Source organism: Schistocerca cancellata, chromosome 1 (genome assembly GCF_023864275.1).
Source record: "Schistocerca cancellata isolate TAMUIC-IGC-003103 chromosome 1, iqSchCanc2.1, whole genome shotgun sequence".
Taxonomy (NCBI): domain Eukaryota; kingdom Metazoa; phylum Arthropoda; class Insecta; order Orthoptera; family Acrididae; genus Schistocerca; species Schistocerca cancellata.
The window spans coordinates 277,077,563-277,103,526 of NC_064626.1; the positions used below are offsets into that span (position 1 = coordinate 277,077,563).

The following is a 25,964-nucleotide window of genomic DNA, read 5'->3' on the forward strand; positions in this document are numbered from 1 at the left end:
AGCATTTTTCCTGCCATTGTGTCAGTTAATGGCACTTGGTATTTCTACAGCCTGAGGTATGTGTAGACAGTAGAAACTGATCATACCACGGAAGTACCTAAATTCATGGAAGTTTCTTGACCTAAGCATCCAATGGGTAGTCTTTACATTGCTGTGTGGATCTAATCACATTCTTTGTCATGTAGTTGCCTAGAAAGATTACTTCTTGTTTATGGAAGTGACATTTTTCCTCATTTACGGCCACTCCCAATCATTCCAAGGATTTGCAAATAAAATACTACAATGTCATTCAGATAAGAGAAACAAAATGGGAATTTATAGAGGACTATGAAATATTGACAAGTCTAAGTGAAATTTTTAATACACAGGGCTGAAAAAGCAACTCATACAGTCCAAAAGGCATGATCCTCACAGCTTTTGGTATGTTTTCACAGGGGGCTTGGGATTTGCAGATATGTTTTTTGGCAACCGAAAATGCTGAAAATGGAGGCACCTGCTAATGTGTGTGCAAAATATTGTTTATTATGTTGTGGTTAGCGATCAGGTACCATTTGTAATTTCCACATAGACAATGCATCCCCCTCTAGGGTTCAGAATATTTTACATTGTGGTCCAGAAATTTATAATGGGTCACTGTCGGTAAACAAAAAATCTCAACATTCTTTATTTTTATTCTTCTGTCTATTGGTCATGTGAATCTAGGACTGCAGAGGTGCAAAAGTTGATTATTATTATTAGACCATGTGAGTGGTTCAACAATCAAATTTTGTTTGAAGGTTGTGCTATTTGGTGCTCATGATCTGCCTAGTACCATTTCATTCTTACTTATCATAATTCTCTCAATTTGCCTGATATTTCTACAACCCTCCTATGTGTAATTTCTGCTGTGAATTTGTGGTTTTTAAGAAGAGTATTAATTTTGTCTTTGTTCTCTACACCTGTTATTTGGAGTCCAACTGCTTTAATATCTTTCAGAATTTCTGGGATTCATTGTTCTCCAGACTCCTTTGATTTGGTATTCATTATTTACGTAAGTTCTGATGATTCTTCTTTCAATTTTAAGAAGCTGGTTAGTTCTTTCATTTTTAATTTGGAACCAGGTTTCATAAACACAAATGGCTTCCAGGAGAATTACGCTTTTATAGTGTTGACAAATATTTCTATTGACAAATATTTCTTATTATATTTTGGGCAGTTTTGAAACTGAGCATTTTTATTTTGTATGTTTTACTTACCCATCACTTAAGTTATGCCTGATGATTTCTCCAAGATATTTCAACTGTACAGCTCTGTTAATTCTTTGGTTGTTTATGAGGACTCTAACAGGGGTTTCATGGATAAGAGCTCATTTTTCTCAAAGAATCCTATTTTCAACATGATTTTTTTTGGAGACTGGTGATCAGAGCATGAACTTCTTTCATGTTAAGAGCTAAGAGAGTTAACTTATCCATAAATGCCAGGCAGTCTATCTTATTGTAGTTTTGTTGCTATTTTGAATTTGGTGGGTTTCCTTTTTTTGCTAAATCCTCATGACATAATGAAGGGCTACATTGAAAAGATAATCCATCATTTATTTTTTTATTGTGAAAGCTTTTGAAATTTCTTCCCTAACTTTATCTTGGAATTTGTGTTACTTAAAGGTAGTTCATTGATTTTTATTAATTTGGTTTGAAGACTGTATGATTTGCGGGTTTTTTAAAGGGTGGATATGGATATTATTTGCCTCTGAGAATGAAATAAAGTGCTGTTTATTTCTGTGTTGTAATATTTTTGCATACATTTTTAGCAAAAACAAAATATTTTATTACAAATACAATCTTAATTGGTGGTACAGTCTTGTTTTTCTAGATGTTCCATTACTGTATTGAAATAGCACTTGACCAAGTAACCCTTTGGCTGATTTGCAGTTGTTCCTGTCCATTATTATACTTGTGGGTTTGAGTAATTCAGTATATGGTCTCCGGGCAGGATTGAGTATGCCTTTTTGTGACAGTGCTGCATTTGTATGTTGTACATGTACATCATTTATCTGTCTTGTTTGATAGCTTTGTACATATTCATTACAAGTGATCCAGGGAATGTTACTGTTTAATTTTTCTTTTACAATAACTACATTCTTTAGTATGTAAATTAATGTAAGTTGTTGTATTTAATTTTTCCAAAATAGCTGCCTACACAATGATGTTTAGTGCACCCCTTCCATTAACCTTATAATTTTTTTCTGTGGTAATCTAAATAATTTCAAATTTGCTCCATATTTTCCACAGAATACTAAATCATATTTAAATATGAAGTAAATATTAACATATTTGGCTCATCTTTCTGTGAATTTAGTCTGCATGTGTGACCCACTTCATGTGTTGTTGTATTCACATACCGAGAAATTTTTTGCTCTGTGTTTCCAATTGTTTGTCCATTTATTTCAATATAAGAATCATCTGCTGTCCTAGTCTTGGTGAATAATATGTCCATTGCAAACAATTTTTTCCCAGATTTGTGATCATACTGTTTGCATCAAAGTACTCTACTACAAAGTACTCTACTACATTCTTTGTGACAGTCATAATGTGTTTTCAAAGGTGTTTTTTATACTCCCCATAATTACGATGCTGGTCACAGTTCAAAATTGGTATAGCTTTCTGTTACTGTTGTTAACAATCAAATCATTAACATATAATACAGACAGTATTAGACCCGATATGGAACCTTGGGGAAACCTATGTTTGATTACTAATAAACATGACTGATAGGTACTGACTATTGTATCTCTATGAGGTTTTACTTTTATGGAGGTATGATACAATCCAGTTATATGCTGATCTCCGAGTGCCCCAAATTTATTCTGTCTTGCCAAGTAATTTATTATGACTGATGGTATCGAAGGCTTTTGATAAGTCTAGAAATATGGTTGAGGTATGTTTCTGTCTACATAGTATCCATGTATCACACAGAAAAGAAACGGATCAGTTTTTTTATATATATATATAAAAAGAAAGATGATGAGACTTACCAAACAAAAGCGCTGGCAGGTCGATAGACACACAAACAAACACAAACATACACACAAAATTCTAGCTTTCGCAACCAACGGTTGCCTCGTCAGGAAAGAGGGAAGGAGAGGGAAAGACGAAAGGATTTGGGTTTTAAGGGAGAGGGTAAGGAGTCATTCCAATCCTGGGAGCGGAAAGACTTACCTTAGGGGGAAAAAAGGACAGGTATACACTAGCGCACACACACACACACATATCCATCCGCATATACACAGACACCCAACAATCACGTTTGTTATTGTTATTGTCACTGTTACATTTCGTAGTCTTTTCTGTTGTCTTATTTCCTCCTTCTGTTTTTGCCAGCAGTTTCACTTTCTATTCACCTCCTTTTTTACCGTAATCCAGTATACAATTTTATCCCGCCGATATATACTCAATAATACGTAATCCACTTCCAAACCATAACCAAAAAATTTTTTTTCCGCTTTCAACACCACCGCTGCTATAAAATCCACCGTTTCCAGTTCACAAACAGTTCCTTTCAGCTATTAAACAACCTTTTCGGCTAGTTTTAATAACTTTCGCTTTATTTTCATTTCCGTTTTTCTCACATCACCGATCATTTTTAGCCGCTTCCCACAGGTTTTAACGTCATTATTTCTTCATCAGTGTTTGTGTTTGTTTGTGTGTCTATCGACCTGCCAGCGCTTTTGTTTGGTAAGTCTCATCATCTTTCTTTATATATATATATATATATATATATATATATAAAAAGGCCTTTACAAATGTCTGCTTGTGTCTGTGTATATGAGGATGGATATGTGTGTGTGTGCGAGTGTATACCTGTCCTTTTTTCCTCCTTTTTTCCTTTTTTCCCCCTAAGGTAAGTCTTTCCGCTCCCGGGATTGGGATGACTCCTTACCCTCTCCCTTAAAACCCAAATCCTTTTGTCTTTCCCTCTCCTTCCCTCTTTCCTGACGAGGCAACCATTGGTTGCGAAAGCTAGATTTTGTGTGTATGTTTGTGTTTGTTTGTGTGTCTATCGACCTGCCAGCGCTTTTGTTTGGTAAGTCTCATCATCTTTCTTTTTAAATATATATATATATATATATATATATATATATATATATATATATATATATTTATTTAAAAATATATTTAAAAAGAAAGATGATGAGACTTACCAAACAAAAGCGCTGGCAGGTCGATAGACACACAAACAAACACAAACATACACACAAAATCTAGCTTTCGCAACCAACGGTTGCCTCGTCAGGAAAGAGGGAAGGAGAAGGAAATACAAAAGGATATGGGTTTTAAGGGAGAGGGTAAGGAGTCATTCCAATCCCGGGAGTGGAAAGACTTACCTTAGGGGGAAAAAAGGACAGGTATACACTCGCACACACACACATATCCATCCACACATACAAGACACAAGCAGACATTTGTAAAGGCAAAGAGTTGAGTAGAGATGTCAGTCGGGACGGAAGTACAGAGGCAAAGATGATGTTGAAAGACAGGTGAGGTATGAGCGGCGGCAGATTGAAATTAGGAATTAGCGGAGATTGAGGCCTGGCGGATAGCGAGAAGAGAGGATATGCTGAAGGGCAAGTTCCCATCTCCGGAGTACTGACAGGTTGGTGTTAGTGGGAAGTATCCAGATAACCCGGACGGTGTAACACTGTGCCAAGATGTGCTGGCCGTGCACCAAGGCATGTTTAGCCACAGGGTGATCCTCATTACCAACAAACACTGTCTGCCTGTGTCCATTCATGCGAATGGACAGTTTGTTGCTGGTCATTCCCACATAGAACGCTTCACAGTGTAGGCAGGTCAGTTGGTAAATCACGTGGGTGCTTTCACACGTGGCTCTGCCTTTGATCGTGTACACCTTCCGGGTTACAGGACTGGAATAGGTGGTGGTGGGAGGGTGCATGGGACAGGTTTTACACCGGGGACGGTTACAGGGGTAGGAGCCAGAGGGTAGGGAAGGTGGTTTGGGGATTCCATAGGGATGAACTAAGAGGTTACGAAGGTAGGGTGGATGGCGGAAAGACACTCTTGGTGGAGTGGGGAGGATTTCATGAAGGATGGATCTCATTTCAGGGCAGGATTTGAGGAAGTCGTATCCCTGCTGGAGAGCCACATTCAGAATCTGATCCAGTCCCGGATATATATAAAATAGAGGGAAACATTCCACGTGGGAAAAATATATTTAAAAAGAAAGATGATTAAACTTACCAAACAAAAGCGCTGGCAGGTCGATAGACACACAAACAAACACAAACATACACACAAAATTCTGCTTTCGCAACCAACGGTTGTCTCGTCAGGAAAGACGAGGCAACCGTTGGTTGCGAAAGCAGAATTTTGTGTGTATGTTTGTGTTTGTTTGTGTGTCTATCGACCTGCCAGCGCTTTTGTTTGGTAAGTTTAATCATCTTTCTTTTTAAATATATTTTTCCCACGTGGAATGTTTCCCTCTATTATATATATATATATATATATATATATATATATATATATATATATAAAAACAAAGATGATGTGACTTACCAAATGAAAGTGCTGGTAGGTCGACAGACACACAAACGAACACAAGCATACACACAAAATTCAAGCTTTCGCAACAAACTGTTGCCTCATCAGGAAAGAGGGAAAGACGAAAGGATGTGGGTTTTAAGGGAGAGGGTAAGGAGTCATTCCAGTCCCGGGAGCGGAAAGACTTACCTTAGGGGGAAAAAAAGATGGGTATACACTCGCACACACACACATATCCATCCACACATATATATATATATTGTCTGCTTGTGTCTGTATATGTGTGGATGGATATGTGTGTGTGTGCAAGTGTATACCCGTCCTTTTTCCCCCTAAGGTAAGTCTTTCCGCTCCCGGGACTGGAATGACTCCTTACCCTCTCCCTTAAAACCCACATCCTTTTGTCTTTCCCTCTCCTTCCCTCTTTCCTAATGAGGCAACAGTTTGTTGCGAAAGCTTGAATTTTGTGTGTATGCTTGTGTTCGTCTGTGTGTCTGTCGACCTGCCAGCACTTTCATTTGGTAAGTCACATCATCTTTGTTTTTAGGTATATTTTTCCTTCGTGGAATGTTTCCTTCTATTATAACATCTTATACATCCTAACAGGCTTGGTAACAACATTAAACATGAACAGTAGTATTGCATTCTGGTGGCTGTTCTACCTGCCACAAAGGATTGCAATACAAATTATGTATGTACCCACCAATGGTGAGTACATGTAATAAGTTACATTGACACCCACTACCGTCTTCTGGTTGCCTCACTTCCTTTCTCAACCAGTGTAAATAATACATGATTGTGATATACTGTTGTGCTGTAAGAGTTCTCTGTATCACTACCATCCATAACCTGAAGTCATACTGAATGGCTACCCACAAAATGACTGCAGGAAAAACACCACTGTGCCTCTCCAAAATATTGGAAGAATGGGACCTCTGCCCAGGTCCCCACCATACTTCCTGGTGATTATCATCTGCAATAGTGTAGAACCACATTGTGATGATACTAGTATTTTTAATAAATCAGACAGTCTTTTACAAAAAAGTTTTTCAAGAATTTTTTAAAGTATAGACAGTAGTGGAACATGAGTACAGTTTGACACCTTTTTTTTATTTCTGTTCTTGTGAAGTGGTTTCACTTTAGCAATTTTAAGTATGTTGCAAAGTTACTAGTTGAGAAAGACAGATTTACAAGATAAGTCAATGGTCCAGAAAGTACATTTGGACTTTTTACAACAAAATCTCATGTATTATTTACACTGCCAGACAAAGAAAGAGAGGCAACCAGAAGACGTGGTGTGTGTCAATGTCAATGTAACTTTTTACATGTACTCACCATTGGTGGGTACATACATGATTTGTATTGCAATCCTCTGTGGCATGTAGAACAGCCACCAGAATGCATTACTGTTGTTCATGTTTAATGTTTTCACCAAGCCTGTTAGGATGTATAAGATGTTAAGTGAACACTACAAAGAACACAGAGATGCTGCGTACTTTTGTGAGACAGCACTGTCAGCTCCTGGCTGAGTTTGAAAGGGGCCGCACTGTGTACCTCCATTTGGCTCGCTGGTCAAATTGTACAATATCCAGATTTGTGGAGCCTTTGGATGTGACAGTGACTCAATGTTGAACTGCATAGGGGCAAGAGAGCAGGCAGACTCGTAATCAAAGTTGAGGTCAATCACAAGGGGGAATAGCCATATTATGCACATCATAAACCCTTCCTATCTGCATCTGCCATCAAAGAAAAAGTAATGGACTCCCTGTAACATTCAGTATGACACCACACCATTCATTGAACACTAGCAGCAGATGGACTTGAAATTATTGTTCCATGTGTCGGCTGCCATTAACGCCACAACACAAACAGATGTGATTGCAATAGTGCTGTGACCAGGAAGTATTGGCTGCTAGTGAATGACATTGTATTTCGTTTAGCAATGAATTATGGTTCTACACTATCGCAGATGATAATCACCAGGAAGTATGGTGGGGACCCAGGCAGAGGTCCCATTCTTCCAATATTTTGGAGAGGCACAGTGGTATTTTTGCTGTTGCCATGGTGTGGGTAGCCATTCAGTATGACTTCAGGTTATGGATGGTAGTGATAGAGAGAACTCTGACAGCACAACAGTATGTCACGGTCATCCTGCAACCTCATATGCTACCTCTCATGTGACAGTATAGTGGTACCATTTTTCAACAGGACAATGCTCGTCCCCACATGGCATGTGTCTCTATGAACTGTCTGCGAGTGATGTTAAGGTAATCCCATGGCCAGAAATATCCCTAGATCTATCCCAAATAGAACATGTGAGAGACCAGGTCAGACATCAGTTCTGTCCTAGTGCCAGTATCCTAGATATAATAGACCAGTTACTACAGTTGTGGGCCAACTTGTCTCAGGAGAGGATGCAATGGCTCTATGACACCCTTCGCAACACAGTGAGGGCGCGCATGTAGGCCTGAGGGAGTGCATCATCATGCTGATAAGTGGGCTCATATTGCCTTGTTTTTTGTAAATTTTTTATAGTCACTGCAATAACATCAGATACCATCTCAATCCCTGATGTTTCATTTTGTTTACTTGGTTTGGTTTGTGGGGCGCTCAACTGCGTGGTTATCAGCGTTTGTTTACTTTTCCCTCTCTGGGTGCTACAGTTTTTTTTTTTTTTTTTCCAGGCGGGTACATTCAGCACAAAGTAAAAGAGTACCGTATTAGCCATTCACTCTACTTTGTCAGAATATATGGACTCATGCATGTAAATTCTGCTTTAGACAGATGATGTGCTTATATTTCACATGTCTTGGAAACATCATCCATTTTTTTTTCTTCTTTGAACACTTCACCCATCTCATCTCATACAGCATCAATAAGGCTTTGTCACATATTCTCTATGAAATTGTGTCCTTGTTTCCGAAGACTGCCCAGTGGTTCAAGTCCTCAAGATTAATATTTCACTGCAGAAAATCACTTGCAGACTAGATGTGACTGCTGTTGAAACCTGTTGACTACATTCTTCTTCTGTTGCACTGTCTTGCAATGGAACTCATGTTATCCAAAAATTCTTTGAGTGCATGCCAGTGAACTGCAGTGATGACATGTTTGGAAGTTTGAAACACCTCAGACTTGTACTTTTGCCTATACAAAGCTATTTCGCTTGTCTCATACATCTTGCTCAACAGATGGAAGAGTTTTGTCAGGACTGGCTCTCCCAAGGCTGTCAGCAGTTCTAATGGAATGTTGTCTACTCCCGGGGCCTTGTTTCGACTCAGGTCTTTCAGTGCTCTGTCAAACTCTTCAAGCAGTATCATATCTCCCATTTCATCTTCATCTACATCCTCTTCCACTTCCATAATATTGTCCTCAAGTACATCGTCCTTGTATAGACACTACTTCCTGTAGGCAGTATCTAGCTTACCCCTACTGAAACAAGCCTCTACATCCTTACATTTGTCCTCTAGCTATCCCTGCTTAGCCATTTTGCACTTCCTGTCGATCTCATTTTTGAGACGTTTGTATTCCTTTTTGCCTGCTTCATTTACTGCATTTTTATATTTTCTCCTTTCATCAATTAAATTCAATAGTTCTTCTGTTACCCAAGGATTTCTACTAGCCCTCGTCTTTTTACCTATTAGATCCTCTGCTGCCTTCACTGCTTCATCCCTCAAAGCTACCCATTCTTCTTCTACTGTATTTCTTTCCCCCATTCCTGTCAATTGTTCCCTTATGCTCTTCCTGAAACTCTGTACAACCTCTGGTTTAGTCAGTTTATCCAGTTCCCATCTCCTTAAATTCCCACCTTTTTGCAGTTTCTTCAGTTTTAATCTACACTTCATAACCAATAGATAGTGGTCAGAGTCCACATCTGCCCCTGGAAATGTCTTACAATTTAAAACCTGGTTCCTAAATCTCTGTCCTGCCATTATATAATCTATCTGAAACCTGTCAGTATCTCCAGGCTTCTTCCATGTATACAACCGTCTTTTATGATTCATGAAACCAAGTGTTAGCTATGATTAAGTTGTGCTCTGTGCAAAATTCTATCAGGCGGCTTCCTCTTTCTTTTTTTAGCCCCAATCCACATTCACCTACTACGTCTCCTTCTCTCCATTTTCCTACCACCGAATTCCAGTCACCCATGACTATTAAATTTTCTTCTCCCATCACAATCTGAATAATTTCTTTTATTTCATCATACATTTCTTCAATTTCTTCGTCATCTGCAAAGCTAGTTGGCATATAAACTTTTACTACTGTAGTAGAGTGGGCTTCGTATCTATCTTGGCCACAATATTGCGTTCACTATGCTGTTTGTAGTAGCTTACCCGCATTCCAATTTTTTTATTCATTATTAAACCTACTCCTGCATTACCCCTATTTGATTTTGTATTTATAACCCTGTATTTGCCTGACCAAAAGTCTTGTTCCTCCTGCCAGCGAATTTCACTAATTCCTACTATATCTAACTTTAACCTATCCATTTCCCTTTTTAAATTTTCTAACCTACCTGCTCGATTAAGGGATCTGACATTACACGCTCCGATCCGTAGAACGCCAGTTTTCTTTCTTCTGATAATGACGTCCTCCTGAGTAGTCCCAGCCCGGAGATCCAAATGGGGGACTATTTTACCTCCGGAATAATATTTTACCCAAGAGAACGCCATCATCATTTAACCATACAGTAAAGCTGCATGCCCTCGGGAAAAATTACGGCTGTAGTTTCCCCTTGCTTTCAGCCATTCGCAGTACCACTTGTAATGGTCGCCTAGTCGTAGATATAGCTAATTGCTATAATCGCACTATTTCACTCCCATTTACGGAGCTTGTTAGCACTTGATGTTAGGTTGGCGCCATTAAAATGCATTGTGTTGTGGTAATCGCTGCTGCTTGCTGGATCACTGCTGTGTCTCGATGCTGATGCTGGCTCTAAATCTGGTTGTCTAGGGTTAAAAACATGAGGTCCCGTGTTTTTTATGTGCTTTTGATGATAAAGAACGAGCGAAACCAACAAATATGTAAACTTCAAATATTTATTACTCTGGTGGCCATCTTAATTCCACTGTCCACCAAAGACCATGACTCAACACAAAGTAGTACTTCCGTTACATGTTCTTTGTATTGTTTATCCACCTCAAACAATAACACACAAACACACTTTACCAAAGTGACATTCCGACTGCCTCCTAGTGAACAAATAGGTTTCACTGGGTAATTTTTATTTAAGGAGATCCAAAATACCTAAGTTGGCCACTATTTTTCGTACTTCATATTAATTATTTAAGATGAACTTAGTGTTTTTACATGATGACATTTGCTGTATCAGTGATCAAGTGATATAAACTTTTGTGTGGGTCAGTTACTCAGTATAATTTAATGGGTTGACTGTTTATGCAGACATGTTATGCATTGTTAACATACACAATAACTTTTCTATAATCATAAATACTCGTTAAACTGGTTGAATTTGGAGGGTATCGCGTACTTCGGTACAGTAAAGCCTTTAATATGTTCCGTTACAATACCCCCCTCGGGTAATATCATTTACGGAACGTTAATGATATTAACCGACTAGGACAAATGCGTCAAATTGTTAAAATTTGGAAAAGTACTACTTTCATCATTTTTTTTGTTTTACTATGCATAATGTGTATGTATGCAATGACCATTACACCGTTTCAAAATGACTTTTTCCTGCAAATATTTTAGTTGTGTTGTTTCAAATGCACTTTGTGTTATGTCATTCAGTATGACAGCATAATAAAAATATTTAGTAATATATGAAAGTAAAAAAAAAAATGTTAATCTTTGCTCCCAGTGAGCCACATAGAAAATAATCAAAGACAGACACAAATATATCACATGCGATTTTAAGATATATAAACAATATATGTAAATTATTTCAAAGTCAGTTCTCATTGAGTCACAGATTAATCAAGATAATAGAAGGAACATAAATATATTACATAGATGGACAGGTCATATGTCCATAGGAAACTATTGCAACTGTCTGCTTTTTTTGAGCCACATAAAAGAAATGAAAACAAAGAACAGAATTATAAGTATGGACATGATATATAAACACAAACACTAGAGAAGTCACATGTATGAATATAGTATGCATTTGAAAAAAAAAAGGAAGAGTTTTTTAAATATTGTCTCCCATTGCGACACATAGTCAAGACAGTACAAGAACATATTAATACCAAAATTGGACACTTAAATTGGTCACAACATAACACAAACATCAAACTTGGTGAACATCTGATTGGCTGTAGAAAATTGTACACAAATCTTATGCCTAAGAACACAATAGTAACAAAATGATGGGTCTTGCACAACAATTTTTACATTGTCTTTTATTTGGTGCAAGTATGTCCCATATTCAACAATACAAAAGGAAAGTAATAAATGTTTGTCACCTTCTTGCCCGTTGCAAGTAAAGAAGATGTCTCAAAATTTAATATTCAATAGTGACAATAAAAATATAAAAACATTCTCTCAGAGATCTGGAACTTTTCCAAGGTCTGTAGGATGAGTGGTAGTTGCTATTTTACACACCCAGTAAAAATCTTTGCTGATAACATGCTTTCTGGAAAATGGGTAAGTAACTGTATTCAAACAGGGAAATGTGCTTAATCATGTTTATATGGTTTCAATTCAGTGATGTTTCTTAATCCAAATAACCTTCTTGATCTGGGAAAGATAAGTCTATACGCTTTAGGATGTGGGCTTTCTTTTATTTCAAATGGACAAATGTCAATGTTTACTTTAACATATGGACAACCTAGCTCAACATCTTTGTCTATTTCAGTATTTTCAAACAATAGATCATTTTCAATTTCTTTAGTTCCTAAGTCTAATGTCTCTTTCCTACACTTAGACACATCCCTCTCTGTTTGCAAAGCATTGAGATTTAAACATAAACCTTTGTTTTCACCTGTTCCTTTTAACACTGTGTTGTCACTTAACAAACTACTGTTTTCGCCCTCTTTTTTATAAAGTCCACTACGGATTCTTGCCCACCATGTAGGATACAAGGTTGCACTTACCTTTGCTAATTCTTTCCAAAAGGCATCTTTGTTTATACAGTTTCCATAGTTGTTCCACAAAACTTCTAAAAACTTTCCCCCTTTTTGTTGAAAACACACATTTACATTCCATCCCTTTATATTTTCTTTAATATTATTATTATTACCATTCTCATAGATTAGTGTTTCATAGTTCCCAATAGGCAATAGCTTGTCCTCAGATACACATTCCCTAGTCTGCATGTCACTTAAATTAACCTCATTATTACCCATGTTTGTCACATCACTTACCTTTCCCACATAATCACTTTTCAATTCTACAAATACTTTTATTTCTTCCTCCACACTCTCATCAATAGCATCACTTGATTTAGGATCATTATTTAAGTGTCCCTCTCTTACTTCTTCCTCCTCCTCCTCCACAACAACCCCATCTTCAGTTTCCCCCCTATGTATCTGAATCTCAGCAATTGAGTCTTTGGCTCCATTAAACACTTCGTCATCCCCCTTCTTATCAAATAAACCCCCCAAAATAGATTCTATTTGTGGTATGTCTGACTTGTTATTAACACCAGTATCTTTTTCAGCCCAACTATGGAACTCTGCAATACCTTCAACTTCTGCACTTTCACTAACCACCTGTGCTTGAACACTGTTTTTATTAACTGTATCACTTTTACTCATAGTATCCCAAAACCTTTTATTAAATTCTAATTTATTCATTCTAACAACATCAGTATTTTCAGGGTACTTACTCTTTACATTGTATCCTCTCCTTTTCCAGTTTCGGTTATGTGTTGTCCTATCATAATATTGTCTAGCCCCAAAACTACGGACATCTAGTGGGACTGTCCACCATTTCCCGGCTGGTTCCCTCGGTCTGTCCGTTTGTAGTTGTCGTTTTGTTCACTAGTTTCAGCAAACCCCCTTCTATCTTGTTCTCTTCCCCAATACCTATTTCTATCATTCCTGTTATCTCTCCTCCATCCTCCCTCCTGTGTATTGTTTCTGAAATCATTTTCATATCTCCTTTCTCCCCTATTTGGAGCATTAATTCCAGAATTTTCAAAGTCTCTCCTCCCATAATAATCTCTATTTACATTCCTGTTCCACCCCCCATACTGGTTGTTGCCAGAGCCAAAACTTTGGTTATTTTCTCTTTCTAAGGCCCTATCTAATCTATCTACAAATTTCAGGAACTCTTCCATTGAATCGTCTGGTCCATGGACCAATTCCCACTGCAGTCTCTCTGGTAACCTTCTTTTTAAAACATCAATTTGTGTCATAATATCAAAAGAGTTATTCAAGTGAGCAAGCTTTTTCAATTGATCTCTGCAAAATTTTTGCATTCCCCCTACTTTCCCTCTATACACTGGTCCATTTAGAAATTCTGACTTTAATCTGGCTTGTATGGATTGTGACCAAAATTTGCAAGTAAATTTAGCTTCAAACTCTTCAAAAGTATTCCAAGAATCATTATTCTCATTTGCCCAGGATAGGGCCTCCCCTTCTAGAAGCCGTTTTACTAACTTAATTTTTATGTTATCTGACATTCCTACAACAAACATATCCTTACATTGGTGAATAAAGTCAATAGGGTGCAGATTTTCACCAGGAAAGCATTTCACTTGGATGTGCCCATACATTGTATTTTGATTGTAAAACATTTGTTTTGACATCAATGCATCTTCCAATTGTATATATTTAGTGTGTATATTTTCTACTTTTGTATCTACATTAGTGGTATACAGGTTGTATTCATGTTTAAGGTTTTCTGATGTTTTGTCTATTCTCTGATCTAATCTTTCAACTTCAGTATCTACTCTGTTGTAGATCACAGCAATGCTGTCTGTGTTAGCTTGTATGTTTTCATTTAAACTTTCAACTTCAACTTGAAATTCTTTTCTGAAGTGTATCAACTGTTCACTAGTGTCCTTACTGAGGGTGGTTTTAATTTTCTCACACTTCTCATTGAGATGAGTATTTAATAGATCAAAATTCAAACTTAACTTATCCAGTCTATCTGTGTTTTCTTTAAGTTTCAAACTTAATTGTTCACTCGATTGTTTAAGTTGCGAGCTTATTTGAGTTGCAAACTCTGCTAGCCACTCTGTTAAGTTTAATTGTTCACCATCCCCTGGTTCAATTTTTACATTTCCTATGATCTCATCACTCTCTGGTAGAGACATGTTAACTATTAATTATTTTAAATGACAACAACAACAAAATACCTTGCTTTATGTAGTTATGCTTTGATGTCGTGATCGGTGTTCCTGTTGGCTTTCTTCACTTATATTCGGTTTTATCGAAGCTGAAGTCTTGATTGATGAATTCCATTGACATAATCCAGACGTTAATCTTCCGAGCAGTGTGATGATGGTTTTTGGTAGTTGCACAAACACAATTTATTTATTTTTGACATATTTTCACTGTTGGCACACTGCACAAATAAACTTTTTTGGAGTGCTAAGCACATACGAAATTTATCGCTGCACTATTATCATCGATGCACTTTAAGATCCCGGACGAGCCCCCACTTTTGTAATGGTCGCCTAGTCGTAGATATAGCTAATTGCTATAATCGCACTATTTCACTCCCATTTACGGAGCTTGTTAGCACTTGATGTTAGGTTGGCGCCATTAAAATGCATTGTGTTGTGGTAATCGCTGCTGCTTGCTGGATCACTGCTGTGTCTCGATACTGATGCTGGCTCTAAATCTGGTCGTCTAGGGTTAAAAACATGAGGTCCCGTGTTTTTTATGTGCTTTTGATGATAAAGAACGAGCGAAACCAACAAATATGTAAACTTCAAATATTTATTACTCTGGTGGCCATCTTAATTCCTCTGTCCACCAAAGACCATGACTCAACACAAGGTAGTACTTCCGTTACATGTTCTTTGCATTGTTTATCCACCTCAAACAATAACACACAAACACACTTTACCAAAGTGACATTCCGACTGCCTTTTTGACCGTTCTTGCTACTTGTATTTATAACATTGTCAAAGAACTACTAAAAAGAGATATAGTTTACAAGTCACATGTACATCTGTTATCATAATTTGTGCAGAAAAGTTATTAATTTGCATCGAGTGACATAATTTAACATGTTATTAAAATGACAGACAGATTTGTTGACTTGACAGAATAATTCTTTGTTACAAAAAGGCCGTTTTTTAGAAGTTTGTCAATTGACTTCTCTAATTTGCATAAATAAGTAAATAACATGAATTATTTATTAAGAATTACATTGGTTTTCGTCTAAAATAGGATTGATTTCGTGAATACTGAGTGAAACCGCTCCTAGTGAACAAATAGGTTTCACTGGGTAATTTTTATTTAAGGAGATCCAAAATACCTAAGTTGGCCACTATTTTTCGTACTTCGTATTAATTATTTAAGATGAACTTAATGTTTTTACATGATGACATTTGCTGTATCAGTGATCAAGTGACATAAACTTTTGTGTGGGTTAGTTACTCAGTATAATTTAATGGGTTGACTGTTTATGCAGACATGTTATGCAATCATTGTTGACATACACAATAACTTTTCTATAATCATAAATACTCGTTAAACTGGTTGAATTTGGAGGGTATCGCATACTTCGGTACAGTAAAGCCTTTAATATGTTCCGTTACACACTACAGCAAGACCGTTTTGGTTAGTGTTACAAGGCCAGATCAGTCAATCATCCAAACTGTTGGCCCTGCAACTACTGAATAGGCTGCTGCCCCTCCTCAGGAACCACATATTTGTCTGGCCTCTCAACAGATACCTCTCCGTTGTGGTTGCACCACCTACGGTACGGCTATCTGTATCGCTGAGGCACGCAAGCCTCCCCACCAACGGCAAGGTCCATAATTCTTGGGGGGGGGGGGGGGGTTAATGTTTTAAGTTTTCTAAATAATGGTCGACATGGTTCTTTGCGATTCGCAGTGCACATAGTTTGAATGATTTTTTTCTGTATTTTAATATCCGCACTATGTTTGTCGAGTTACCCCAAAAAAACAATTCCATACCTAATAATGGATTCAAAGTAGCTTGTATATGCTACTTTTCATGTGTCCATGTCAGTTGTCGTTGGTAATATTTGCACAGCAAATGCTACGCTGCTCAGTTTGTTTGCAGGTAATCAAGGGGTGCCTGTCAGCTCAAATTTTTATCTACATTTAAACCTAAGAATTTGACTGAGTCTACTTCTATATTTAGGTTGTTACGTACAATCTTAATCTGCTCATATTTTGACTGTTTGGTTTTGAACTGCATCATGTGAGTCTTAAGATATGTTTAGATTCAATCCATTTAGCTGAAACCAAGTTTCTAAGGCACTGATCGCAGCTTTGGGAATTTTTTTCTGAATCCTGATCTTCAACTACGACAGGAGTATCATCTGTGAATAGAACTGATGGGGAGCTGATATTTAATGGTAAGTCATTAACTCAGAAGATAAATAGGACTGGCCCTAAAATGGAGCCATCTACATCTACATGATTACTCTGCAATTCACATTTAAGTGCTTGGCAGAGGGTTCATCGAACCACAATCATACTATCTCTCTACCATTCCACTCCCGAACAGCGCGCGGGAAAAACGAACACCTAAACCTTTCTGTTCGAGCTCTGATTTCTCATATTTTATGTTGATGATCATTCCTACCTATGTAGGTTGGGCTCAACAAAATATTTTCACATTCGGAAGAGACAGTAGGTCACTGAAATTTTGTAAATAGATCTCGCCGCGACGAAAAACGTCTTTGCTTTAATGACTTCCACCCCAACTCGCGTATCATATCTGCCACACTCTCTCCCCTATTACGTGATAATACAAAATGAGCTGCCCTTTTTTGCACCCTTTCGATGTCCTCCGTCAATCCCACCTGGTAAGGATCCCACACCGCGCAGCAATATTCTAACAGAGGACCAACGAGTGTAGTGTAAGCTGTCTCTTTAGTAGACTTGTTGCATCTTCGAAGTGTCCTGCCAATGAAACACAACCTTTGGCTCGCCTTCCCCACTATATTATCTATGTGGTCTTTCCAACTGAAGTTGTTCGTAATTTTAACACCCAGGTACTTAGTTGAATTGACAGCCTTGAGAATTGTATTATTTATAGAGTAATCGAATTCCAACGGATTTCTTTTGGAACTCATGTAGATCACCTCACACTTTTCGTTATTTAGCATCAACTGCCACCTGCCACACCATACAGCAATCTTTTCTAAATCACTTTGCAACTGATAATGGTCTTCGGATGACCTTGCTAGACGGTAAATTACAGCATCATCTGCGAACAACATAAGAGAACTGCTCAGATTGTCACCCAGGTCATTAATATAGCTCAGGAGCAGCAGAGGTCCCTGGACGCTTCCCTGGGGAACACCTGATATCACTTCAGTTTTACTCGATGATTTGCCAGTCAGAAACATAATATGCACCATTTGAAGAAATGATAACTCTTTGCTTCTGTTTGATAAGTAGGATTTAAGCCATTGTAGGGCACTGTCGGCAATTCCATACTTTTCAAGTTTTGAAACAAGCAATGCATGGTTTACAGAATCAAACGCCTTTGTAAGGTCGCAGAAAATTCCTGCCACCTTATTTCTCTTGTCTAATGATATACTTATTTTCTCAGTGAAACTGTTCACTGCATCTATCGTGTTTTTCCCCTGCTGAAAATCAAATTGATTGTTTAGGATAACAGAGTATTTTGCAATGAAGTTTTGGATTTGTGCAACAGCAAGTTTTTCAGATATTTCAGACATGACTGGGAGAATTGAGATAGGATGACAATTTCCCATAATCTCTCTTGATCCCTTCTTGAAGAGAAGTTTGAATTCAGCATATTTCAGCACCTCTGAGAAACAGCTCTCTTCAAAATATTGATTTATTATTTGAGCTAGTGGCTTTGCAATTTTATTGTGTACCACTTTAATAAATTTGATGGGTATTCCTTCCCAACCTGCAGATTTTTTTTTCATAGTGTTAGAATTGCATTTTCTACATCCTCTACAGAAATTTAAGAATTTTGTAAAGTTTCAGGGTTTTCAGCTAGGCCAAAGGGATTTACTTTGTTGTGATAATCTGCTACATCTGCATCAGTCTTTGCTACGTTTATAAAGAATTCATTAAAGTACTCTGGTATATGAGTTTGACTTAACAATAGTATTTCCTTCAATGTCAATTTTTGAAATTTCTTGGTTACAGGCTTTCATACCTAACTCAGATTTAATGACTGACCACACAACCTTGTCTTATTTTTATGATTTAAAATTAGACTGTTTTTTGCCAGTTGTTTTGCAGCCTTGACAACTCTTTTAAATATGGTTTACAGAGAGTAACATATTTAATGACATCAATATCTTTATTATATTTTAGTTCTCTGTGCAATTGCCTTTTCCTTACACTGGAAAGTTTATGCCCTGGGTAATCCACTGTAATATATTTGTTATTTTATTTCTGCAGAGTCTAGGTGGAAATGTTTCATTAAAGACACCAAGAAAACTATTTAGGAATTTCTCAAAGTTTTCATCACTTGAGTTACAACAAGCAAAAGGCCATGTTTTCTCTTTTAGCTTCTCACTAAATGTTAGCAAGTTTTCCTGCTCATACTGAAATGTTCCTGTCTGTCTGTGGCAGCTCAATGAACAATGCACAGTGATCTAAAATACCTAGATCTAGACAAAATGTATACACATCTTCACATACATAATTAGTTAGAACATTGTCAATACAGGTTGCTGATTGCCCATTGTCTCTGGTATATTCAAAGAAATTCAATTTGAAGCCATATTTCTTTACTAAGTCAGTAAATCTTGAGCAATCCATGTGATATCAATATTAAAATCAGCAGCTTTTACTTTTTTCTATTTTTCCTTACAAAGGTCTTCTAGCATAATTTAAAGCTTAGATAAGAACAGTTCTGCTGTTGACATCCCTGGAATTCTGTATATTGAGATTATTATAACATTAGCTGGTGAGTCCACTATTTCTACACAACAGCTCTCAAACACATATTCTTCATTTAAATAATTAAAACAGTGTCTGGTCTCATAACTTATATCACTATGTAGAAGTGTACATGAGCCTCCATGTGACTTGTTTCTTCTGCAAAAGCTAATTGTTAATCTGAAGTTCCCTATTTTGTTTAAAATTTTAATCATGTCCTCAGTAAACCAGTGCTCATTTAAACAAACAACCTATTCTGACAGAATATCTTCCAATTCATCTATTTTGGAGCTTCAGTTGTTTGAAGCATCAGCATATAAATGATTGACATTCCAGTGGATAACTACTTTGACTATTAGTTATTGGCTTTAGCACATTTCTTGTCAGATAATGGTTTGGTTTTGTCTTTCTTAATGCTACACAAGTTTTTTCACCCCCATCATTACTTATCAGTTTCCCTTATTTTTTATGACCTGGCAAGTATCTATGAACATCTTACTGAATATTTTTGAGCCCAACCTATTCAGAAGTAGACCATCTTTGGCAATACACTTTGCACTTAGAAATTTGTTGGGATCAATGAAAACGACTCCTAGTTTATTGCACTGTTCTTTAATATTGTTGTTTATTCTCTGCACATAGCTGTCACTCACCGATCTCCTGTACACAATGCTGCTTATTATTATTCTGTAATTCGAGTAGAGTCTTCTGACTGTTTGGATGAGATTCCTTGTATGGCTTACAATTTCTTCCTCACTGTTGTTTCAAAGCGAATTTGTTCCCACATAGATAAAACCACCTTTTACATTTAGGTAATTTTCATAAACAGGTTTTCAGGGCACTTACACATAATTTCCACATTTTCTTTATTTTACTTTGTCAGTGTTGTACCAATCAATGTTGTCCAGTTGTCTTCTACACAACAATTTTACACCTTATTTTGTTTTGTGAGATCTCATTCTGGCAGCAGGTTCAAATGGCTCTGAGCACTATGGGACTTAACATCTGAGGTCATCAGTCCCCTAGAACTTAGAACTACTTAAACCTAACTGGGACCGTAGCGGTCGCGCGGTTCCAGACTGAAGCGCCTCTGGCAGCAGGTGGTTGGGCTTGTTTTACTTTGGTTGATCCTTTGTTTACGGTAGTCTTTCTTCTTCAGTTCTCTAGTGAGAAACTATTGGCCTTGAATATCTGTTTGTCAAATTGTTGGATGTACTGACAGTCATTTGCTGACTCACTGCCTGTAGCTTACAGGCTGTCAGACACTCATTGGTGCAACAGCTTTAACTGTCGAACCGCACCTTCCCTGCCACGTGGTGGCATTCACAATGCACCCCTACCACTATCACTGTCGTTGTCCCATCCTCTACCAAACCTCTTCACAGCTATAGGCTGTGAGTGGCACAAATGAGCCTGCCCTCTGCAGCCAGGTGCACACCCCACCATTTCCCACTGTTGCATCCATGCAGCATGCAGACTGTGCTAAATGATTTTTGCTGCTTCACCTGTTTATGATACAATTCACAACATGGAATGACACACAGTTCAAAGTCGTATTGTCTGCAACAATAATGTGATTCCTTTTTCAATGGTGATCAGTGTGAAGCTGTAAGATACAAAGCAACAAACACAAAAAACACCATTCACAGTGTTATTACACTGGGTCACTTGGCACACCGAAAGTGGCTCCATCTGGTAACAAAAAACAGGAATCTTCTCCATAAAAGGGAAACGCAATTGCAACAAGTCTGCTTTTCCACCATACTCATAAATTACTATTAACTTGTCCTCATATTACACACAAATCTGTTGTCCTTTTCAGGCAACTGTCGGAGTGCTTACGGCTACAAATATCATCTAACATAGCATACCTGCAGAGCTGAAGCATGACTGTTGAAGGAAGACTTCTATCAAGAGGAAGTTCACTGCCATTTTGTTCAGGGTTGTTATTGCAACTCTCAACAGTGATTTTTTTTATATGTGTATATAATAAATTTTAAGAATGAGAAGAATGCACACAAACATTAAACAATCAATTGTTTGTATAATTATTCAAATATTTTGATAGATTTACAAGATTGTGCATGTATGCAACAAACTTTTTAGCTTCTTTTTGACAAGAATATACTGAAAATGGTTTATTGTGTATCACAGAAGCAGTTGTCAGATAAAATATTTATTTAGTGAAGACTGAAACATATAGATTATGGTGCCATTGTTCTAGTAGTTGTCTTATATAGGATAGAAACTTTGAGACTGTGCCTATATAAACTGCCTGTTGCCTGAAATCAAATTTAGTAATTGTGGGCTGAGCTTCATAAATGCATTGCAGTTGGAGGAGGGGGGAAAAAGCTTAATTTATTGAACACAAAGTTGAATCAGTTAAAAGAATAAAATGTGCCTTTGCAAATAAACTATTCTGCATTACTGAATGAGCGTATGTTTCTACAAGCAATCTGAAACAGAACGAAAAGAAAGTTATTTGTCATCTCTTGTGATAAGAACTTAATTAAATCTTTCTACAACTTGAGCTGTTTTGTAAAAATGTTTTAAGGTATATTTTCGGATAAATGGAACCATGTAAGTGAAATTTGACTATGTGTAAATAAAGGCAGTACCCAATAACATTGGAATATTTTTATCAACTTCTGTAGTTTATGAATTATGAAAATAAATGGACACCAAGATCTTCCCATACAAAATATTCACTTCAGGATGTCTGATAATGCTCTATTGAGATTGATTAGCTACAATGAGTCTGTAAAGGCAGAGCCATGACGTAATATTCCCAGTCATATCGTTTCCTTTTGCAAGTAGCTTCAATGTAATACAGAATAATCTCAAATGCTGTCAGTCATCACCACAATCATTTTATTAAACAATAATTGTTCTTTATATGGTATTATATCAGCAAATGATCTGTTAGCTTACACATTCCTTTCATCAATATCAGCTTATATCCCCTTCAAACCTGTGAAACTGAATAATGTGATATTTCAAAGGAGGAGGAAAAAAAAGACCTCATTTAGCTCATTCCAGTTGTACCCAGATCATAATGAAATGTGTATTTCACTATTGCATTAGTAACAGGACTTGCACTACATGTTTTTTATCTGCATGAAATTCTAGTTCTTAAGCAAACATTTATGTACATTTTTAGAAAGCTGAATGGTAGTGCCCAATTTGCTTGTTATTTTAAACAATACTGTATTACTAAAATATTTATTCCAGATGTGCATAAAAGCATTACAATCCTCAACATCAAAAATGTCTTTGATATCCACACCGTTACAATATCTAAACTCAAAAACACAGTCAGCATTTTGTAACTGTTCTGTTATTAAGATATGCAGCAGTCCATCGCTGTCTCTGTTTAGCTTTTTGTGTTTAAGATTTTTCTGAGTTGCAAATTTCACACTACACAGAATTCACAACTACAACGGTGCTACTGCATACAGTAGTATTAAGTTTCTATAAGGCTGGCAGTGACAAGATTCAAACCACTGGTGGTATTAAGGAGCTATATGTGCTAACGCGAGAGAGAAATAATTATGCTCCATTGTTGGAGGGGACAACAAAAAATCAGTAACAACTGAAAGTCTCAAAAGTACCAAGCTGTTTATTCGAACATGCAGTGTGCCTCTGTTCAGACGAAAAGGGAAAGGGTTTCGCTAATAGTGAGAGGAAAGGCTGACAGGCAGTACATTTCCTGCTACAGGATGTTCTCAGACTAGGTCAATAAGACCTTGCATTTGGATATATCCTTACTGTATACATTTCTGAAGTATGGCTTCTGTGAGAGATTATTATTTTCAAACATATTTGTAGAAGCTTATTTCATCATACCACATCAAAGATTTCCCAACACCTCAACTATGTCGATGTTTCTACAGTTAAATCTCACTTCTGAGAAGAGACAATAATCCAGAAAAAAAGAAATCTATGAGAATTGATGCCTTGTGGAGTAGGGACACTACATGACATCACTTCTCATAGATTTATTTTCTTGAGGCAGTAACTGTCAAACGTGTGTTGTCTTCTTGAAGGGCATACTAATGAACATATCAACAGTCTGACTGAACTTATCAAATGCAAATAAGCTTTCTAACATACACTTTTACTCACAATGCAACATCATGGCCTTGAACAATGAAACAGTTATCAAAGACCATTATGACACCTGGCAAAGACTGTTAGATTGTGGAGTCCAATATCTATCCATTCTTAACTCTTCACCACTTTGCATATTTTGAAGAAGAAGGGTTCAAGTGTAATCAGCAAATATTCCTACCAAAATTTCTCCATTATGGTTGATTATGCATAGTTTTCTAGTGTCCAATTTGGATCACAAAACTAATTTAATAGTACTCCTTCATTACACTGAAACACAAAATAAATGACACTTCGTACTTAGCTGTTAGGAGTCACAGAAATGCTCAGGACAATAACTCAAAACAACTGGCAGTAGCAAGACTCAATCACAGTGATGAAAATTATTAGTAAGAGAGACTGAAAATAGGCACCTAGCTGAGTGGTATCACAGTCCACCTACGTAGAAATTAATAGTAGTAGGCAGATGGAATTATACTTCAACCCCAAACAATTCCAGTCACAACACAATAAGACTAAAGAATAACTGGTGCCATGCTGAGGCACAGTCAATGTTCAATCCACCATGGAGATATACACATTCACATGCAAACAGAAATGAGACTAGGCCGGCAGCCACTTGGTCTTAACAGCCAGCTGGCAGCCAAGTATGCTGTGTGGTACCACCATTTGCAGGAATTCCGCTAGAGAAGATATTGTGCAGCGTATCAATGCTATGCCATCGTACACTGGTCTGTCCAGTGGGATTAGAAGAATAAACTGTCCGTGTAATCACTCACTCACCCTTTTTGGTTTCATGCGAGTGAATGGGTGAATAATAACATGCTCTGTTTCTGTAAAGCTTCTTTCAAGATCTTGAAGTGCTTTTGTTACTAAGCAAGAAATCTATTTTACATTTCGATCAATTAGGTGAAAGTTATCTTCCTGATATTGGTCTACACTCAACATTTACTATCAAAACCAAAAGTGCAATAATTTGCTCAAGTTGTGTATCTAATGATATCACATCATCACTATCAACCTTTCCAATTTGTCCTGGTTCTTGTTAAGTTACAAATGTGTCCAATAGCAAAATATACTTGACACATAGTCTGTACCTAATGTCAATTCCCAAAATTTTACATATGCCAACAACTGCAGTGCCACTACAACATAATTCCTCCGCGTGAACAATTTACACCGATGACAAGATATTCCAATACAAAGACGTTACAAAATAAGTGATAAAGGTAAGCTATGATATAACAAGATTCAATAAGGTAACTTTTGTTAAGAGTTGCTGGAACAGCTACTCTAATCTACGACCCACAATAAAATGTGTGTGAAACTATTATACATCTAGAGTAGTAAAACTTCAGAAGAACATTCTCATTAATGTCAGTACTTAAATCAAAAATATCATGACCAAGACACAGGTTATTTAATTTTGTTTGTTTGTTGATGGCAGTTGTTGTGGTGGTATTCAGTCCGAAGACTGGTTTGACGCTGCTCGTCATGCTAATGTATCCTGTGCAAGTCTCTTCATTTGTGCATACCTGCTGCAATGTACATACATTTGAACCTGCTTCCTGCAATCAATAATTGCCCCCTCCCTCCTCTCAATTATCATCTTCTCAATTCCTTGATGTCCCAGGAAGTGTCCCATCAACTGATCCTTTCTTTTGTATCATAAATTTCTTTTGTATCCTTATTTGATTCAGCACCACCTCATTTGTTATCATTTGATTCAGCACCTCCTTATTAGTTCTCTGATCTAGCTATCTAATATTCATCTTTCTTCTATATTCCAAAAGCTGCTGTTCTCTTATGGTCTGAATTGTTTATAGACCATTTTCTCCTCCAAACAAGGCTAAATTCAACATAAACACCTTTGGAAGAGTCTTCCTGACATTTAAATTTATGTTTGACTAGCAGTCTGTCCCGGCTAAGTATCTACTGCCAGACGATTTGTCTGGTGTGGCAGTAAATTTATTTATGGGCCACTGAATAGAATTATGCATAAAATTCTGAGAACTATGTTAGGTAACTGAATATCATTGGTTTGAGTCACAAATGTTATCTGTTCCATATATAATTTGTGTTTGGAGTGATCTCTGTTCTCTGTGATGGGAGCACATAATGTTTAAATTATATGTGTACAAACAATGTAAATATTCTATGTGAATTGTGTGTGTGTGTGTGTGAGAGAGAGAGAGAGAGAGAGAGAGAGAGAGAGAGAGAGAGAGATTGGATAGGTCTTTGAATATGTAGCACATCATGTATCTGAAGTTGGATCATGTCCAAAGGCCTCAAATAAAGAAAATGAAACAGCACGGAATATGCCTAATGTTAACATG

At 37.1% G+C, this 25,964-nt stretch overlaps 1 protein-coding gene across 1 annotated transcript in view; it reads left to right on the top strand.

The window, feature by feature from the left end:
• Positions 1-22,520, top strand: part of LOC126169846 (epidermal growth factor-like protein 8) — a 175,254-nt gene extending 152,734 nt beyond the window's left edge. The window contains exon 11 of the mRNA XM_049920680.1: positions 21,341-22,520. Within this exon, the coding sequence (XP_049776637.1) occupies positions 21,341-21,384 (44 nt within the window). The 3' untranslated portion in view covers positions 21,385-22,520. The remainder of the gene's footprint in view (positions 1-21,340) is intronic.
• Positions 22,521-25,964: the final 3,444 nt, after the last annotated feature.